The following is a 19,512-nucleotide window of genomic DNA, read 5'->3' on the forward strand; positions in this document are numbered from 1 at the left end:
CGCTCTGAGCACGTTTAGTGGATATTGCGCTATATAAAAGTTCAATAAAAAAAATACAATTTGATTGGATGAAGCAAATTGATTGCTTGGTATAATGAACATCGTTCTTTTTATTTATTTATAATTGTAAATAATCCATTTCTGGGTTGATGCTCACCTTGAATGTTTGTACTGTGGCATCAACGTGTCTTTGACCACTTTGGTTTCCGTAAATTCTGTATCGGTCAACAACCTGTATTTGATACACGTACCTCGGGAAAACCTTGGTTTTTCGATCTCAGCTGAATCAATTACAATCTGACAAATGATGAAAAAAATAAGATAAAGTTGTTATAACTGATCATGTTAGAAATGTGATAATATGTGATAAAATGTAGCCGTGTCACATTGAAAATGGAACAAGAATGGAATTCTATCATTGAAAGAGAATGCATTATGATGCATTACAACGACAGATAACGACTACTACTGCTATACTATTACCACTACTACTACTACTACTACTACTACTACTACTACTGCTACTACTACTACTACTACTACTACTACTACTACTACTACTACTACTACTACTACCACTACTGCTACTACTACTACTACTACTACTACTACTACTACTACTACTACTACTACTACTACTACCACCACTACCACTACTACTACTGCTACTACAACATCAACAGCAACAACAAACAACAACAACGACACCATTAACAGATACTACTACCACAACCACTACTACTACTACTACATTAGTAGTAGTAGTAGTAGTAGTAGTAGTAGTAGTAGTAGTAGTAGTAGTAGTAGTAGTAGTAGTAGTACACATACCTTGAAATGAAAAGGCTTTCCTATCAACTCCTTGGGATCATCAACCATCTGATCAGCTAATGGCAAACCTGTTTCCATACACGGGATGACGGACGCTGATAGTTTACCCTCATGCGTGCCTTTGTAGTCTGTGATGATTAAACTATCATCCGAATCCATTGCATAAGAAAGACACTGATGAAAGAAAATTAAATGAAATAAAATTAAGCTTTTATATAGCGCAATGTCCACTAAACGTGCTCAAAGCGCTTTACAAGGTGTCCCTGGCTAACAGCAACATTTAACATGTAGGACGCCTGTTAGGCGATATCACATTTTTTTTCGGACAAAGACAACGCTGTTAACGGCCAGGTCCTCATTTTACACCCGAATACGGTGAGAGAATGTGAGTAAAGAGCCTTCTCAAGGAATCAACTATTTGCCGAGCGAGGCTCGAACCTAGGACCTTCCGATCCGAAAGCGAGTGTCATACCACTAGACCACATAGCCGCAATGAATAATTGAAAAAGCAAAACAAACTTGAGCACTCTTACAGTGTAATATCCAAGGCGCTTTACAAGGGCATGACTTGACGACTGTTAGGCGATATTACACCCCCCCCCCCCCAAATAAAAAATAAAAAAGAAAAGAAAGGAACAACGCTCTTAACGGGGGAAAATTTTTACACATGAGTATATTGAGAGAGATGTTAGTAAAGAGCGTTTTCCAAGGGCTCAATTAAACGCCGATCAGAGCGGTACTCAAAACATGGACTGTTGGGTCCGAAAGTGAGTGTCATACCACAAGACCACATAACCGAAATTTGAATTGATTTAACAAAACAAATTTAGAATACACCATTTGCATTGAATATTATTTTTTAAAAATATTACAGCCTTAAAGTCTTGTGGTACAAAAATATTCAATCGGACGAAAGTGTATTCAAGTCTCACTCTGGACGACGCCAAGTGGAGTCCTTGGAAAAGGCTTTTTACTCACATTTTCTCACTTTATTCAGATGTAGAATGAGTACCTGGCCAGTAAAAGAGTTGTATCTGTCGTCCTACATTATATTTAGTACCGTTGTTTTCTTGGGGCCCCTTGTAAAACACTTTGAACACATTTCGATGAACATTGCACTATATTTATGATGTCATATTTTATTTTATTGGATACCATTTAAAAAAAAATTGGTGTCTTAATACATCAGGCCAAAAAAAAAAAAAAAAAATATATCGGTAAGAAAAGAAGCGATGGTAATTGAAATTGAATTGTTACTATGTTTGCAGCTTGCAAAAGTCGTTCTTGTAGTACAAATGAATGCTCAAATCCAAGACTGCCTGCGATAATTTTATGATGATACATGTAGATTTGAACAAGTTGTGAGGACTTCGCAAGAGTTCCCAACATTTCATGTTTACCCATTATTAGGAATAATATAAGTCTCAAGTCGCCCCAACCAAAGGTAGAAGAAGTTGAATTTGAGCTTTTATATTGCTCAATATCCACTAAACGTGTTCAAAGCGCTGGTCAACTGTAACAATTAAGATGTAGGACGAGACATGGCGCCTGTTAGGCGATATTACGCATTTTTCCGACAGAGACAACACTGTTAACTACCAGGCACTCGTTTTACACCTGAGTATGGTGAGAAAATGTGAGTTTAGAGCCTTTTCCAAGGTCTCAACTATGCGCCAAGCGAGGCTTGAACCCAGTACCTTCCGATCTGAAAGCGAGTGTCATACCACAAGACCACATAGCCTCCGCATTGTAATGATAGCATAATATGTGAGCGTCAGTCAAGAGACTAAATGACTAAGTGGCTAAGTGACCATTTAAATTTGTGTTAGGCCGAGTTTTGGGGGTTATGTTTTCTGGTACTTTACTCTTTGCTTTATCTTGAACAGCATTATGCATATCTTTTCAATTGGACAATACCCCATTAGAACCATGAGTTCGATTATGCGGGAGCTTATCCCGATTTCTGTAGCCATAAACACCAAGCGCCAATCCCTTGCTACTCGAGGAAGCCAGATTATTTCAACGTACCATCTGCCAGATTTAGTAGACCCAGCTACCCAATCTTGCTGGAATGTTTTGCACCAGGAACCGGTATATGAACCGTTACCACTCAGGCAAGTGTTCTAACAGCTGAGCTATCAAAACTTCCCAACTAGATATATTTATTACCTGTAAAATAACACTGGCCGTCCCAATGAGGACATCTTCAGTGGGTTCCCAGAACGGATCCTTTTCTTTTGAAATTGCATTGACGTCTTCACCATCCAGAAACTTTTGATACATTTCCTATGATGAAAAACAATGGTGAAAATAGTAATAGAAATAATGATAATAATAATAATAATAATAATAATAATAATAATAATAATAATAATAATAATAAATATGATGATAATAATAATTATAATAATGATAATGGTAATAATACTAATACGACTACTACTACTACTACTACTACTACTACTACTACTACTACTACTACTACTACTACTACTACTACTACTACTACTACTACTACTACTACTACTACTACTACTACTACTACTACTACTACTACTACTACTACTAATAATAATAATAATAATATTAATAATAATAATAATAATAATAATAATAATAATAATAATATGATGATGATGATATAATAATAATAATAATAATAATAATAATAATAATAATAATAATAATGATAATGGTAATAATAATGATGATGATGATGACGCTGGTGATGATAATGATGATGATGATGATGATGCTGCTGCTGATGATGATGATGATGATGATGATGATGATGGTAATGATGGTGATGATGATGATGATGATGATGATGATCATAAGGACAACACCGATAATAAAAAGAATGAAAATGATATTAATGACACTCCTTCTTCTCCTTTTCACCGGTACTAATGCTAGTCCTACTGCTAGTTCTATTAATACTGCTGCTGTTACTACTACTACTACTACTACTACAACAACTACTACTACTACTACTACTACTACTACTACTACTACTACTACTACTACTACTACTACTACTACTACTACTACTACTACCACTATAACTACTACTATTACTCCACCTCCTCCTCCTCCTCCTCCTACTACTACTACTACTACTACTACTACTACTACTACTCTACTACTACTACCACTATAACTACTACTACTACTACTACTACTACTACTACTACTACTACTACTACTACTACTACTACTACTACTACTCCTACTCCTACTACTACTACTACTACTACTACTACTACTACTACTACTACTACTACTACTACTACTACTACAAAGTAATAGTAATATAAAGATAATAATGATAATAATAATAATAACAATAATAATAATAATAATAATAATGATAATAATAATAATAATAATAATAATAATAATAATAATAATAATAATAATAATAACAATAATAATAATGATGATAATAATAATGACGAGGATGATGATGATGATGATGATGATGATGATGATGATGATGATGATGATGATGATGATAATAATAATAATTTTAATAATAATAAAAAATTATAATAATATCAATAATAATAATGATAATGATAATAATAATAATACTAATGATAATGAAAATGATAATGATAATAATAATAATAATAATAATAATAATAATAATAATAATAATAATAATAATAATAATAATAATAATAATAACAATAATGATATTGATAATGATGATGATGATGATGATGATGATGATTATGATGATGATGATGATGATGATAATGATAATGATGATGATGATAATAATAATAATAATAATAATAATAATAATAATAATAATAATAATAATAATAATAATAATGCGCTGACAAGTGAATGATGAAACAAAAGAGTGATGTAGATACCTGCATGAGATATCTACGGTTCATAAATTTCCCTCTCTCCCAAAGCCAAGTGTTTCCATTTAGTAGATTCTTCATCTTGACCATCACTCTAAAATTGATTGAAAAAAATAATAAATATGTTGAATGACTTTTGTAAAAGACTTACACACACTGTCATCTATGAATGTGTGCAATTTACACATTTTTAAAACCTTTCTATAAACTGTAATGAGAGCTAGAAAATAGATGAACTAAAGTGACAATATCAAAACTTCCTTTGAAGGAAAGTTACATAAAAATTAGGTTTCAGGTTAACTCACTCAACCCTAACACTGACTATATCCGTAGTAAACCCGGGGTTACTTTTACCCCATGCCTATTTATTACATTTTTATGAGACAAATTATAGGCGTAATGTCAAAACTAATGTTTTTAGTATTTGCACGTTAATGGTAGTTAATTAAAACTAGCTATGTACATGCACATTTTTAATACATTTTTTCCCCCATTTTGTAAAGTAGCAAAAATCTCTAGGAATGAGTGAGTTAAGGCCTTCTTCGACTGGCACCTTCAATATTAAAATGGTATTTGGGATCTTATTTTATCTGATTTGAGAATGGTTTTCAACTGAAAAACCATATTTCGTGCATTTTTGTATTTTATAAAGAACTTTTGTAAACTTGATCAATTCATACAATAATAAAATTATAATATCGCCAAACGGGCATTATGTGGCTATACTCTGATAAGAGAAACCAGAGAGAAATGATCGCTTTAAGAAAAGCAGGCATAGATTTTACACATTAAAATAATAAGATGCTTTAAAAATCAATTTAAATATAAACAAAATATTGGGTGTGGTTTGGTAAACACTTTTGTAAGTATATTGAAGTAAATTATAATTCAAGATAAATTGAATTAAAAAATGAGTTAGCCAAATAATTAGAAATGTTAAGCACAAATACATTTAAATAGAACAAAAGAATAAAAATCTTTTAAAAATCCAAATATCTAAATAGAAGTTAAGATCTCAAACACGTCGTAATGAAACAAAAACCAATGATTAAAAACTGTTTATATATGAATATAAATGATTTGGACTGACTATATGTATATGGCGAAACTTAATCATTCCCAGTTTATCTTTTTCAAATAATATTAAGTGGTACTATTTCTAATTCTATGCTATGGGACATAATATGCACATACTATGATAATTCATGCATAAATGAAATTCATGCTTTTTAAAAATCAAGTACAAATTCTAAGAATAAAATACATTAATATTTGTATTTGAACATTTGAAATAAATAAGCTCATTTTTATAAAAGCGTCTCCAGGTTTTCACTCCTTGCTGTACGATATAATATTTCATTTATTGCTCTGAGTTTAACAAAAATTCCAGTACTTTTTTGTACTAACATTGTTACAATAAACTGCCTATAACAGTATTGAGTCACATGATGTGATGCATGTAAAGTGTCTTTACCCAAGACAAAACACCGGGATAGAGTTTTTCGATCTGTGTTATTCAAGTGGCCACTGATAACAATCAACATTTCTTGATTTCATTACAAAACTAGCACCGCACCGATCGGTTCTTGATGACACCAATCGTCAACATTTTCTTGTTTCCTCAGCAACATTTAAGAATCTGTCATGTTTTTTTTTTCTATGTTAAAGTGAGTGTACTGTAGAATAATATAGAAAGAGCTAACATAATCGACAAAACACACCTATACTGAAATTATCCGCAATAATGATAAAATATAGAAAAAAACCCCAATCTAATCAGATATTTGTCTGAACTTAGGTTTCTCAGGCGTTAGCCGCAATTTAACGCCACAAGTTAGCTAGGGCAAAATAATTTGCCCAAAATCAAACAAGGCTGCTCTGCTGAAGAAAGTCAATCCTCAGCTCTCGGTAATTTATATCCTGATACTTTCCTAAAAACTATTTTACAAAAGACAAGGCTACGATCACCAAATAGAAAGTGAAAAGTTAGTTGTCAGTAGTTGTTCACAAGATAACAAAAAATGATCCCATTGGTTGTGCTCAGAGGCGCTCTATAATGTAATGTTCTATGAATTTCAAATTAATAAAACCACATACACACACAATCACACACACACACACACACACACACACACATGTCATACAGTCGTAAACAATAACAGATTTCAATAACCATATGTAACAACTCAAAAAAAAAATGATTGATTTCACCCTACATACTATATCCATAACTTTCCGGTTTTGTAAAATCCTAGGTATGTACATAAGATAATGTCATGATGTAAGATGATTTTGAACGATTTTCAACGAACAATTCAAAGACCAAACTGACTGTTCACTTTCTTTTGCTGATAGCACCGTGGATTCAGACGTTTGTTTCTAGGGCACAGTAAACCTATGAGTTAACTCTCTCCTTACCGAACATTTTCAGCATTTAAAAAAAATATCATAGCTATTCAACACAAAAATTGATTTCTTTACATTTTAACACAGAAGCAAAAAGAACATACTATTCATAATTTTGTGAACAAAAAAAAACAAGCTTTACAAAACAGCATCAAGTTCTTATGGCTAGAACAAAGATTTTCCTCCAAATTTTGTGATTTACAAAATAAATCTGAAAAAGAAAAATGTTCATTAAATCGTAACGAAGGTGCCGATTTTCTTGTAGTTGGTAAGGAGAGGTTAATAGAGGATAAATCCCAGGCTTCAAATTAAAGTCGATTTCCTTTTGCTAAAGGCATGAAAAAAATTGAACCAAATTAGTTAAAAATATATACGGGATAAAAAGAAGGGCAAAACGAAGTGCAGATTTTCATAAAATAAAAAACACCATGAAGATTTTGGGATAAAAAAAAAGCATTGAAATATTTAGGAATACTGAAAAAGAAATGATTCAATCAATAAATGCTGAAATAGTATTTTCAAAATCCTAAGAATTGTCTTCTTAAAAATTAAATATCATCCGTTAAAAAATAATACCTAATTACAGGGTAATTGGAATACAGATCTATGCATACATTTAAGAAGAAAAATCCTTAATTTTTCTCGGGGTATCTTAGATCTACGAAGTTCTGGGAAACAACGTATTGTAATGTACTTCATGACATATCATGACAGGGTGCAGCGTGGTACGATCTTTGCTTCGTACCCGAAAGGTACCGAGTTTGATCACCCGCGACTGCGCTGTGTGGCCTTGAGCAAGTCACCTCGCCCTAGCTCAATCTGCGGTTCTGCACTGCGGCTGACGCCTGGGTTATTCCAGTCTTCCCTTGGAATATTATATCCTAAAGACAAATTTCCCCTATGGGATGAATAAAAGGAATTTATTTATTTTTATTTGTGACTTATAACAAAATTCCCTTGCAAGCACATAAAATTTATTAGCATACTCGAATATCAATATGGAGCTAAAAAGATAATCTCAAATATGTGTTGTCAGGCAGTTCAATGTCATATTTCGTCAAAATTTTGATTTCATGTTTGTGGTTAAGCGTAAAACATGTTAAAAGAAAAAGGGAATGTTCAATGATAACAAAGACAAAAAATGACAATTAAACAAAACAGCAAGGCTATCCACTAGTTTTACAAATCTTGTTTTACAATTCCCTTATCGAATTGATTTCCTATTTTCTATATTGAGCTTTGCTTAATTTCAGTGTATAACATTAATTACTTTAATATTTATATTTAGTCTTTAAACACACAGTCTAAAATCAGGAAAAATGGCGACCAGAAATCATATTCTTATTAACTCTCATGCAACAGAATGGCAAACTTGCCCTTTATTCAATCACAAAAAGAAAGAAATAAAACAATCAGTAGCAGAGAGTCATTATATATTTCCATGTCTAAACATAACACTTAATCAAAATGTTAACAATTCTTACAAACTAACATACAAAAGTCCCCGTTAGTGAAATCTATCAATTTTCCACAAGTTCGTTTTAGACGAAAAAATTAGATATCATTCTTTAAATTTGTTTGTTTTCTATTTCTTTTTTTGTTGTTGTTGATGTTAAACTACATTTCTTTGCCAACATACAAAGAATAAACATTAATTAACCACACAAGTTTGAGAAGGGTCTTATTCAAATTACAAACTTACAAGCCTTCCTAAATCAAATCAGTCACCAAGCATATTATAATAAATAAAACCAAGAAATGCTTTAACCCTCTCCTTGCCAATTACATGAAAATCGTTACATTTGTTACGATTATCAATTAAATGTATTCTGTACAAAATTTTATGAAATTAATTTGTTATAGTTGAATGAACGCGTTTTATTGAACAAAATGATGTAGGTATATCGTGTATTTCTTTACTTTTGAGTTGGAGTTTAATTAATTAAAATTCAATTAATTTTTATGTCGGTAGGACATGGCATTTCTGGGAAAATCCGGAAAATGTTGAGTAAGGAGAGGATTAAGTTTATATTCCCACGATTGTGTAGCAGTTCTTGACTTGCAAGTTTAAAATCTTATATTTTTCGTTTTGTTAATTCTTTCTAAAATGCAAACTTCAATAGTTAATTTCACGTCAGTAAACACGTTAGGATTATTTTTTGAATCTTACTGTAAAATGGAATTCAACAACAAAATAAAGGGAAACACGAGGATTATTTTTAATTCTACTTGAGAGATGGAGGCAACAGATGGTGGTGGTGGTGGTGCTGCGGGGTGGGGGTGGGGGGGGGGGGGTGACATTATGGGAGATGATTGAATTTAGATTCAGCTTTAAAAGACGTTGGGGAAACTATTCAAATTATCAACGGGAAGGAAAGTTGCAACTGAAAACAAAAATTCAACCCAAGTCGTGTCTAAATCATAAGTTTTGAAAATTGGCGTTAACATTCATGTATACCTGGCATTTCCATTGTTTGATCTGATAATGAAGAGTGATGAAGGTTTAGTGATTGTGTGTTGCTACCTACCCTTGTTTACACTCAAATTTATAAATGCATTCTATACATTCTACACCGAGTAACAGTTTACATAATTTACAGACATTGTGAATAAAGATATCTTATCTATTTCCACAGATCATTACATTGATGAATAAATAAAAAATCCAACTAATACATATAGAACATCAGAGACATAAGAAATGATAGCATTCGTGATCCAACGCGTCATTCTGGTAATGTGTCGGTATTATTTGATTAGAAAAATTGAGTTAAAAGTGAAAATGGTTAGAATTCAGAACTGTGTTTAAAAAATAGTTAAATAAACAAAATTTTCTACCCCTCACCCTAAAACGTGTAATGATATCAAGTTTACAATAACAATTGTTGACGTCTGATAATCAAGTGTTACATTTCAATAAAATTAGATCTAAAATCAGGATCATTCAAGTAATTTTGTAAATGTCTTTTAATCATAGATAACGAAATCAGATCGATTGAGGGGTAGAAAAAAAAAAGATTTCTTACACGCTTTCAGTTTGGAATTCGAACTTAGTTCCCAATGCGCACTCTCAGGCTCGTGTAGCGGTTGAGAACACGTCCGGAGTCCGGAATTCCAACAAGCAAGATAAGAGTGTAAGAATCGTATACTCGTTCTCCTTGGTGAATGCACGTATTCTAACTCAATCTTTATACGTTAAGTTTAACATTCTATTTTAAGTATCCGATTCACTCAGACATAATACCATTTCAAGACGATAAGTCATATTATATTTCACGACGCATGCAGTACACGACAAACTAAGTTCTCTACTACAAGGATTCTATACAATATGCAGGCATAATTTTATGATATGATGTCATGGTAATATCTAATACATTTTATGTCTAATGAAAGAGCGTTTAAAAAAGAGGAGTTAATTTTAAAAAATAAAAACTTCCGTTCCATTCCACATTGATACATCGATATAAACTTCTAATCTTTTAAAGACTCGACACCATTATTTGACTGTTTTAGAATATTAAAATTTGCGTCTTTTTAATGACATGTAAAATGCAATTTAAAAAAAATGGGTATGACTGATTCAAACGAGAACAAAATACCAAACGCTGAATGGTTAAGGCTCAAAATCCTTCTTCAGTTAATAACAAAAAAAACAAAAAACTCAACAAAAACCCAAAACAGACAACAAAACCCAAAAATCAAACCAAAAAAAAAAACAAAAAAAAACAACAAAAATTAAAAAAAAAAGGAAATAAAACGTACCAATATTTCTTTGCTGTCTATCTGGTTTTAAAGTGATGTATTTATGTTTTAGCTGTTTTTGTTATTGGCCGAAGAAGGGTTTTGAACTCGAGACGTTTCGTGTTCGGTAATTTGTTCTCTTTTGAAGCTGTTATATTCAGTGGTGTTTATTACTTTCACAGTCCACAGCTTCTTGCGGCTTTCTATGCATCACTTAAATGACATGCCAATTTGTAATATATCATTACAAGATAATACTGATGCAACCCAGTAAAGAATTGACATTATGATTTATCTATGACTGGCTTATTATACCATGTTCCCCATTCTTCTTTTGACATTATTTTTAAGATAATGAGGGTATAAAGTATCTATTAATAAGTTTAGTTGTATTTATTTAATGTTTGGTTGCAAACTGCCAAACCGGCCGCTCTCCACATTTTGTTTTTTAGTTTGAGTTGAATAGAAACCTTTTTCCGATCATCATCTAAGAATCTTGTTATGTTGTTCCTTGCGGTTTGACTTAATTATAATAATAATTATTTGATATAACACATCGTATAATACAGAGGGGGTAGCGGTAAGTGAGGGTGGTTATCATAATATAGGCATCTTATAAAACACACAGTATGTATAAATGTATCATATTATTATGTATTTTCATGAGCGATTGTTAATGCAATTGTATATCATAATTTGTGAATATGCGCTGCACACAAATCAAAATCAAAATTTGATTGTGAAGATTTTAATAAGCGGAAAATGGGTGATTGATACACTTACGTATGCATTAAGCCACACGAGTATAATATTATTATTATTGAATCTAAACAGTTTATCAGACTTTTAACATTTTATATCTCCCTGGAAAGTATTCATTCAATGCAACGCCTTAGGGTTTTCCTCTTAAACCTATTATAGGAGGCGATTGGTCAAGTAGTAGTCATTCAGAGCCAAAATGAGCCGGTGTTAATCTCGGTTTCTATTGCGTGAAACCGACAATAGCAATTGCTTGGTATCCATTGGATAGGACGCTAGTCTATCGCAACGTACTTTCCGCCAGATCTAATAGAACCAGCTACCTAATCACTGCTGGGTGGGTCTGGAGGGGGAGGGGGGGGGGTCGGGGGAAAAATCTCAACTACACCCGGGATTAATCTCAGTCCCTTTGGGTGTGAAGCGAGTGCGAGTGCAACTGAGTTATCTGGACCCTCGCTTAAACAAGCATGCCATTTTTCTTTACAAGCCCGTTACATGTAGCAGAAAGGTACCATTGCAAGTAAAACAAATGCCGCTGATGACTAGGCACTATGACATGATCTAAAAAATTACCAATATCACTAAGAATAATTAACTTGCAATCAATTATAGACACAGCCCTTTGAATAAATTCGTGTAAAAAGCATCAAAAGAAGAGGAACCTTTTTAAACACTAACATACCAGCATACAACGTTTGGCATTTTCTATATTAAGAAGTTATGATTTCATAATGGAAAATAAAATTTGTTTTGAAATTATTCTGGGAAATTATTAATTATAACAAAATCCCTGTAAACATCAAAAGAAGAGGACCACTTTTAAACACTAACATACATACATACAACTTTTGAAACTTTCTATTTTCAGAAGTTCTGATTACATAATGGAAAATAAAATTGGTTTTGAAATTCCTTTGAGAAAATTTAACTGGAACAAAATCCCTAGTCAGCCCTGATGTAAAAAGCATCAAAAGAAGAGGAAATAGATATCTTCAAGCAGTCAATATGCAGTGCCAACAAGTTGGTTAAAAATCAGAAAGACTTAAATGAATCGTTCTAAGGTCAAATATTCCCATTCAAAGTAGGACTTGAACCTATAGGCTCCTCGTTGCATTTGAATACTTTTTGAATTCTTATAGTACTACAGCCATCAACATTTTTGAAGCTTTCTGACTACATAAGGGATCATTGGCTGTACGATTATTCTGAGACAATTTTGGCTGAAACAAAAGCTCAAATCAACCGTGAGGTATTTTCATACCAAAAGAAGAGGAAAGTGGATATCTTCAATGAGTTGATATTTGATATACAGTTGAATTCGATATTCTAGTTGGAAAAGTAATCAGAAAGACTAAATGGATTGTTATAAGATCAAATATTCTTATTCAAAACAGGACATGTCCATATCGGCTCCTTGTTGCATTGTCAATACTTTTCAAACATTAACAGGGCTACAGTCATCGACTTTTTCTATACTAATAAGTCCCGAGTACATAAAAGTAATATTTTCTTTTTAAATTAGTCTTGGATAATTTAAGCTGTAACGAAATCCCTAATTAACCGTGATGCAGATATAATATAAACACCATTTCTATAACAAAAAATCCAATAATAGGTTGGCTGTGAACACGCAAATAAATTGTTTGGTGAAGAAAATAAAAAGTAATAATTAAATTTACCCGAAATAGCTGTAAAGAATATAATGATTTTTAATGTTAATTATGAACACGATTAAAACCAATTTAATTCATTTCAGCGCCCAATTCATGCACATGCATAAAAAGTTAAGTAATACGACTGCAAGCTGTAAAAAACAACAACAAAAACAACCCAAAACAAACCAACAAACAAAACAAAAAAAAAGACCAAATAACATTCCAAAACAAAAGAAAACAAAATACAAAATAATAAACAAAAGTAACAAAATAAATACAAAAAAATGAACAAAAATAAAAAATAAAAACCCAGACAAATCCTAAAGCAAAAATGAATAAATAGAGTATGATTTGAATAAATGAATAAATAGGTAAATAAATAATAAATAAATAAATCAATCAATATACAAATAAATAAATATATAAAAACAGACATAAAAAACACTAACCCCCCTCCCACCCGTAACAAAACAAAACAAAAACAAACGAAAAATCAAAAAGGAAAAAATAACCAAAAAACCCAATACAAAACAAAACAAAAAATACCCCCAACAAAACAAACAAACTTAAAAAAAACTGACAATAACAAAAACGAAACTTAAAAAAAAAACGAACAAAAAATCAATAAAAAAAACAACTCAAAAACGAAAACAAAACGTGCAAAACACTGCTTATTATTCATGATCTTCGCCGATCTTTACTCCCGTAACAGCATACATACTCTGAATATTTTGACCTGAAACACACCAATAGTTTTGAAGACAATGTATTTCTTTCAATAAAAATGATAGATAATCATGCATTTTTATAAAGAACACTTTCATAGTTTTACATAGAAAAAGGACTCCTGTCTTCCAACAAATGGAAGAGAATTTTATTTCATACAGCACTAGTAAGTCGCTTGATGGGAGCTATGCATGAAATGGGTGATAGGATAATAATAATATCATCGACACCTAAGTAAAGTGGGCTAGTATAAGTTATGTTTTATTTGGGGGCAGCGTGGCTCAAAGGTACGGTGTTTGCTTCGTGCCCGAAAGATACCGAGTTAGACAATCCGCCGCTGCGTTGTGTGGCCTTGAGCAAGTCATCTCGCCCTAGCTCAATTTGCGGCGCAGCACTGCGGCTGACGCCTGGGTTATTCCAGTCTTCCCTTGGAATAGACCTTAGAGAAAAATTTTCCCTTTGGGACGAGTAAAAGGGACTCTTATTATTTTTTTTTTTTTATTCGAAGGTAATACCCGAGAAACATAGTAATGTATCACACACTGGCTAAATGTAGCTTGACTGCGCTCAGAGTGAGATACAGTGACAAATCAAACATCAACGCTACTGTTTGGTCAATTCATCATCCAACTGGACTACGGAATAGTGTGATATGTTGTATCAATATCACCTCTCCTCTCACCGTCTCAGTCTTCCCCTTCCTCCTCCTCCTCCTCATCCTCTTCCCCCGCCTCTTCCTCCTCCTCCTCCTCCTTCTTGTAAAGCGCTTTGGGCACGTTTAGTGAATATTGTGCTCAATTCTTCTTCTTCTTCTTCTTCTTCTTCTTCTTCTTCTTCTTCTTCTTCTTCTTCTCCTCCTCCTCCTCCTCCTCCTGGTTTCTTTGTTACAAAAAATGACACTAATCACCAATGCTTTTCCCGAAAAAACCCCATTTATGTAAATGACCTAATCTATCTACTCAAACAATAATACATTTACAAACACATTAAAACAAGGATTAGTAAGACATGCTATTTGCATTTGATTTAATTTTTGTTGTTGTTGGAAGCTCCTATAAAAACGAAAGACCACTAAATACTAGACATTTAACTCTATCTACTAGATTCACATTTAGAAACAAAACTGAATTGATCTATAAATAGCTCAATATGTTCTGAAATTATAGAATCTAGATAAAACAATATATCTTTATGAAACTTGACATTCTAATAGTCTTATCTAAAATGTTGAAAAAATACTTGTAAATGAATTCATCAATATAGATGCATGCTTAGTATAAGGTCTGACCTTTTGAATATGTCTCATATAAAGTTTCAAAGGTTTTATTAAAAGAAATGTTGCTGCTTGAAGCTCGAAGAAATAAATAACTAGACGTCTATGATCAAATGGCATGGAAGCTTCAATTTAATTAACGAAAAGGGATAGTGTTGACTTTTCAGGTTTCTCTTTTGTCAACAAAACACGATGAATAAAACACTATACACGAATTAGGGATGAGAGAATGGCATTGTTTACTCACTCAATCCTAGAGATTTTTGCTACTTTTCAAAATTAGAAATAAATGTATTAAAAATGAACATGTACATAGATAGTTTTATTCAACTACCATTAACATGTAAAAACTAATAACATTAGCTTTGATATAATTTGTGCCCCCCCCTCTATTATTTGTCTAAGAAAAATGTAACAAAAAGGCATGGTGTAAAAGTAACCCAGGTAAACTACGGTTATAGGCGGTGTTAAGGTTGAGTGAGTTGGGCCATTCTCTCATCTCTCATTCGTGTATAGTGTTCATTCATTCATCGTGTTTTGTTGACAATTACTGGAAATACCAAATTAAATGTCTATACAATATGATCTCTCTTTGTTAATTAAATTTAAGCTCCCATTCCTTGTAACTATCGTAAACGTTTCGCTAAGGATTTTAATAATTGTGGTGATAGATGATCATTGTATGGATGTAACTGTTGTTGTTAATGTTTCTGCTGCTACTGCTGCTGCTGATGATGATGATCATGATGATGATGATGGTGATGAAAACGATGATAATGATGATAATGATGTGTAAACCGATAATAAGGATGATGCTGACGACGCTTATTTCTAAAGACGGAGGCAATGCAGACGCTGAGATGACAATATGGATGAGATAATGAAAAGATAAAAACGACAACAACAGCAACGACAACGACAACGATGCTAATCAGAATGGCATCATTCCATTGTAGAATACTTACTGCACGCCTTCCTTCTTAGGGTTCCAGTCGTCCTGGGCGGCGGCTGGCACCAAGACTACTTCAAATGACTTGTGTTTGTTCAACTCTTCAGACACGGCGTTGACTTCAGTTACCATTGGCAAGATTTCCAAGATTTGCTCCTGGGCTAATTGTTGTTCTGTAAATAAATAAATAACATATATTGTGTCATACCATGAGATCAAATAGCCGAACAACCACGACAATCTCCACTATTACTGTTTCTACTACCAATATTACTCCCTTCTTCTTCTTCTTCTTCTTCTTCTTCTTCTTCTTCTTCTTCTTCTTCTACTACTACTACTACTACTACTACTACTACTACTACTACTACTACTACTACTACTACTACTACTACTATACTACTACTACTACTACTACTACTACTACTACTACTACTACTACTACTACTACTACTACTACTACTACTACTACTACTACTACTACTACTACTACTACTACTACTACTACTACTACAACAACTGCTACTACTTAATTCTATGAACTGTGACTATTTGGAATAATCTAAAGTTTCAATTAATATTGTTAAGAATGCCATTAATAAAGAACTTACCAACATAATATTTAATTTTGATGAATAATCTAACATGAAATTTGATAGTATTGCATTTTGTACATCTATTATTTGAAACTCTCGTACAAAGTTGGACATGCCAAATAAATGTAAATCGAGTTAATTATACAACAAATATGGACTAGATATGACACTTATTTATGTATTGGATATTTAATACTCAATATAATCAATTAACATCGAATGCTTTTTATATAATTGATAAATTGTATCTATGCATGAAAGTTACACAGAGCAATTAAAGGTTTTTTGAACTTATTAGCTCTGAAACGAAAAGATATTACTAGGGGAGGGTGGAGTAAGATGTACATGTTGAGTAAGACGTCCAGTTACGTTTTCCAGAAATTCATAATCAGATCCAATCCATTGGGGAGGCGGCGTGGCTCAGCGGTACGGTCTTTGCTTCGTACCCGAAAGGTACCGAGTTCGATCACCCGGTGCTGCACTGTGTGTGTGACCTTGAGCAAGTCACCTCGCCCTAGCTCAATTTGCGGCGCTGCACTGCGGCTGACGCCTGGGTTATTCCAGTCTTCCCTTGGAATAGACCCGAGAGACAAATTTCCCCATATGGGATGAATAAAGGGAATTTTATTTATTTATTTTTATTTTTTATTTACCATTAGTAACAGTAACAGCAGCAACAGTATTAGTGATGACAGTAGTATCAGAAGTAGTTGTAGAGTGGTATGTAATTTACAATATAATTGTAAAGCCATGCGGTCTAGTGGTTTGACACTCGCTTTCGGATCCAAAGGCCCTGGGTTCGAGCCTCGCTCGGCGCATAGTTGAGTGCTTGGAGAAGGCTCTTTACTCACACTCTCTCACCATAATCAGGTGTAACATGAGTACCTGGCCTTTAACAACGTTGTCTCTGTCCGAAAAAAAAAGTAATATCGACTAGCAGGCGTCATGTCCCGTCCTACATGTTAAATGTTGCTGTTGACCAGGGACCCCTTGTAAAAGCGTTCTGAGCACGCTTAATGGATATTGTTCTATATTAAAGTAAAATCTCAATTTAATTTAATTTAACTTTCTTTATGATTATGTCTTATCTAATGACAGCCTAATGAATATTCAAAGAATGACCGTACCTTTGCTAAGACCTTTCATCCCGTAACCTTTAGCTTGTGCGATTTCCTTCTGGGCGAATTCCCAGGTGATTTGTTTTGGAATCCCTTTAGGTTTGGTGGGATTTTTTGGATTGATGAATACGTACATGTGATTGGAACCTGTTGATGATAAATGATAAATATTAAATGATAGGAGATAACAGAAAAAAGATACCAAAAAATAGGATGCTGGAATTTGGCTTTTTAGTGTAGACAAGATTTAAAAAGCAGTTAAGTGATTAAAAAAACAAAGAAATTCGCAAGATACCGTGTCAATCTTTCGTATAAAAATTCATCTTAACTTCGATTATCATTTGATGCCATTGTAAAATAATAATAATAATAATAATAATAATAATAATAATAATAATATAATAATAATAATATAATAATAATAATAATAATAATAATAATAATAATAATAACAATAACAATGTGTTGCCAGATTTATTTGCGCCCACCAACAGATTTTATAATCGGACGATTTATGATAGCTGATGGCTCTATTGGTTCGCCTCGATCTATGTTAATTTCCATAAGTGTAAAATAATTAAAACAGATAAGTGCCTTCAACGGGCTTTATTTCCCCGTAAATATTGCAATTTCTCCACTAGGTCTAGTTTGGAAAAAAATAGATAATGATGTCTGACTCTCCTTGATCTAAGAAGTTTGAGCATTCTACATTATACAATTGTTTCGAAACTATTATTAAAAAATGAATTTTTATCAAAATTTGGCCTTCTGTATCGAATGACCCATGAATCTATCAATTAAAAATAAGACCGGCTCTACTTCTCCGAACGCTCAGGAAAATATACTTGAACTCTATATCTCCGAATGGTCGGCTAGCCTCCAGTTACGGACGCGATGTCGATGGAAAAGTAAATGCTAAAACAGAGTGGACGGGGAATTCTCACGAATCATCTAGACTAGCGTTTTAAGACACATTTTTGACAAAGACGGGTATTATCAAAAAGTTGTGCTATCGCGAATATTTCATGGCGCGTTCACTTTTGTACTTCGCGCCGCACTATCAAAGGGAGAACAGAAATAAACCTAAATAACAAAGCCAAAGTCTCAAGACGGGAGCAGAGGTTGAAAGACATCATAGCACAAACTCAAGATAGATAGAAGTCTAACAGAAAGTTGAGCTCACAAGCACTGGCAAAAGAACCCCCCCCCCCTCCAAAAAAAAATGCAAACATATTCACCATTCATACAGACACGCTCGCAAATAACCCAAAATAAATTTGAGAATGGAAACCGTTCGTAGAAATAGAGATGAAGTATATTTTCCCGAGCATTTGTAGAAATAGTCACTTCGTAAAAATAAAGCCCAACAAACGTACCGAACATGACACGGTCCATGTTTTCAAGGGCCTGATCTCCTGTGACGGGCAATCCGTTGATTCGAATCTTGGCGCCCTCTGAGGCAGGCTTGATGGAAATTTCATTTTTGTCATTTGTCAAAATGGCGTGCTTTTTCTGGATACTGAAACAAAATTATAATTATTAATGGACATGATCTATATTAACTTTCCATGTGCTCGAGGTCA

The 19,512-nt window shown here is 33.0% G+C and overlaps 1 protein-coding gene across 9 annotated transcripts in view; it reads right to left on the minus strand.

Moving 5' to 3' along the window:
* The window catches only part of LOC144976782 (kinesin-like protein KIF28), a 102,482-nt gene that overhangs the window by 24,439 nt on the left and 58,531 nt on the right, over positions 1-19,512 (minus strand). For 7 of the 9 annotated variants that reach the window (XM_078921212.1, XM_078921214.1, XM_078921216.1 and 4 more), the window contains exons 17-24: positions 19,306-19,448; positions 17,939-18,076; positions 16,235-16,391; positions 9,571-9,591; positions 4,713-4,800; positions 2,998-3,114; positions 829-1,002; positions 158-297 (exon numbers count right to left, since the gene is read on the minus strand). In XM_078921212.1, the coding sequence (XP_078777338.1) occupies positions 158-297; positions 829-1,002; positions 2,998-3,114; positions 4,713-4,800; positions 9,571-9,591; positions 16,235-16,391; positions 17,939-18,076; positions 19,306-19,448 (978 nt within the window). The remainder of the gene's footprint in view (positions 1-157; positions 298-828; positions 1,003-2,997; positions 3,115-4,712; positions 4,801-9,570; positions 9,592-16,234; positions 16,392-17,938; positions 18,077-19,305; positions 19,449-19,512) is intronic. The other 2 variants (XM_078921211.1, XM_078921217.1) reach the window with 1 other exon arrangement.

The sequence above is a fragment of the Berghia stephanieae genome, chromosome 7, assembly GCF_034508935.2.
Source record: "Berghia stephanieae isolate SIO BIC M18660-M18661 chromosome 7, UCSD_Bste_1.3, whole genome shotgun sequence".
Taxonomy (NCBI): Eukaryota; Metazoa; Mollusca; class Gastropoda; order Nudibranchia; family Aeolidiidae; genus Berghia; species Berghia stephanieae.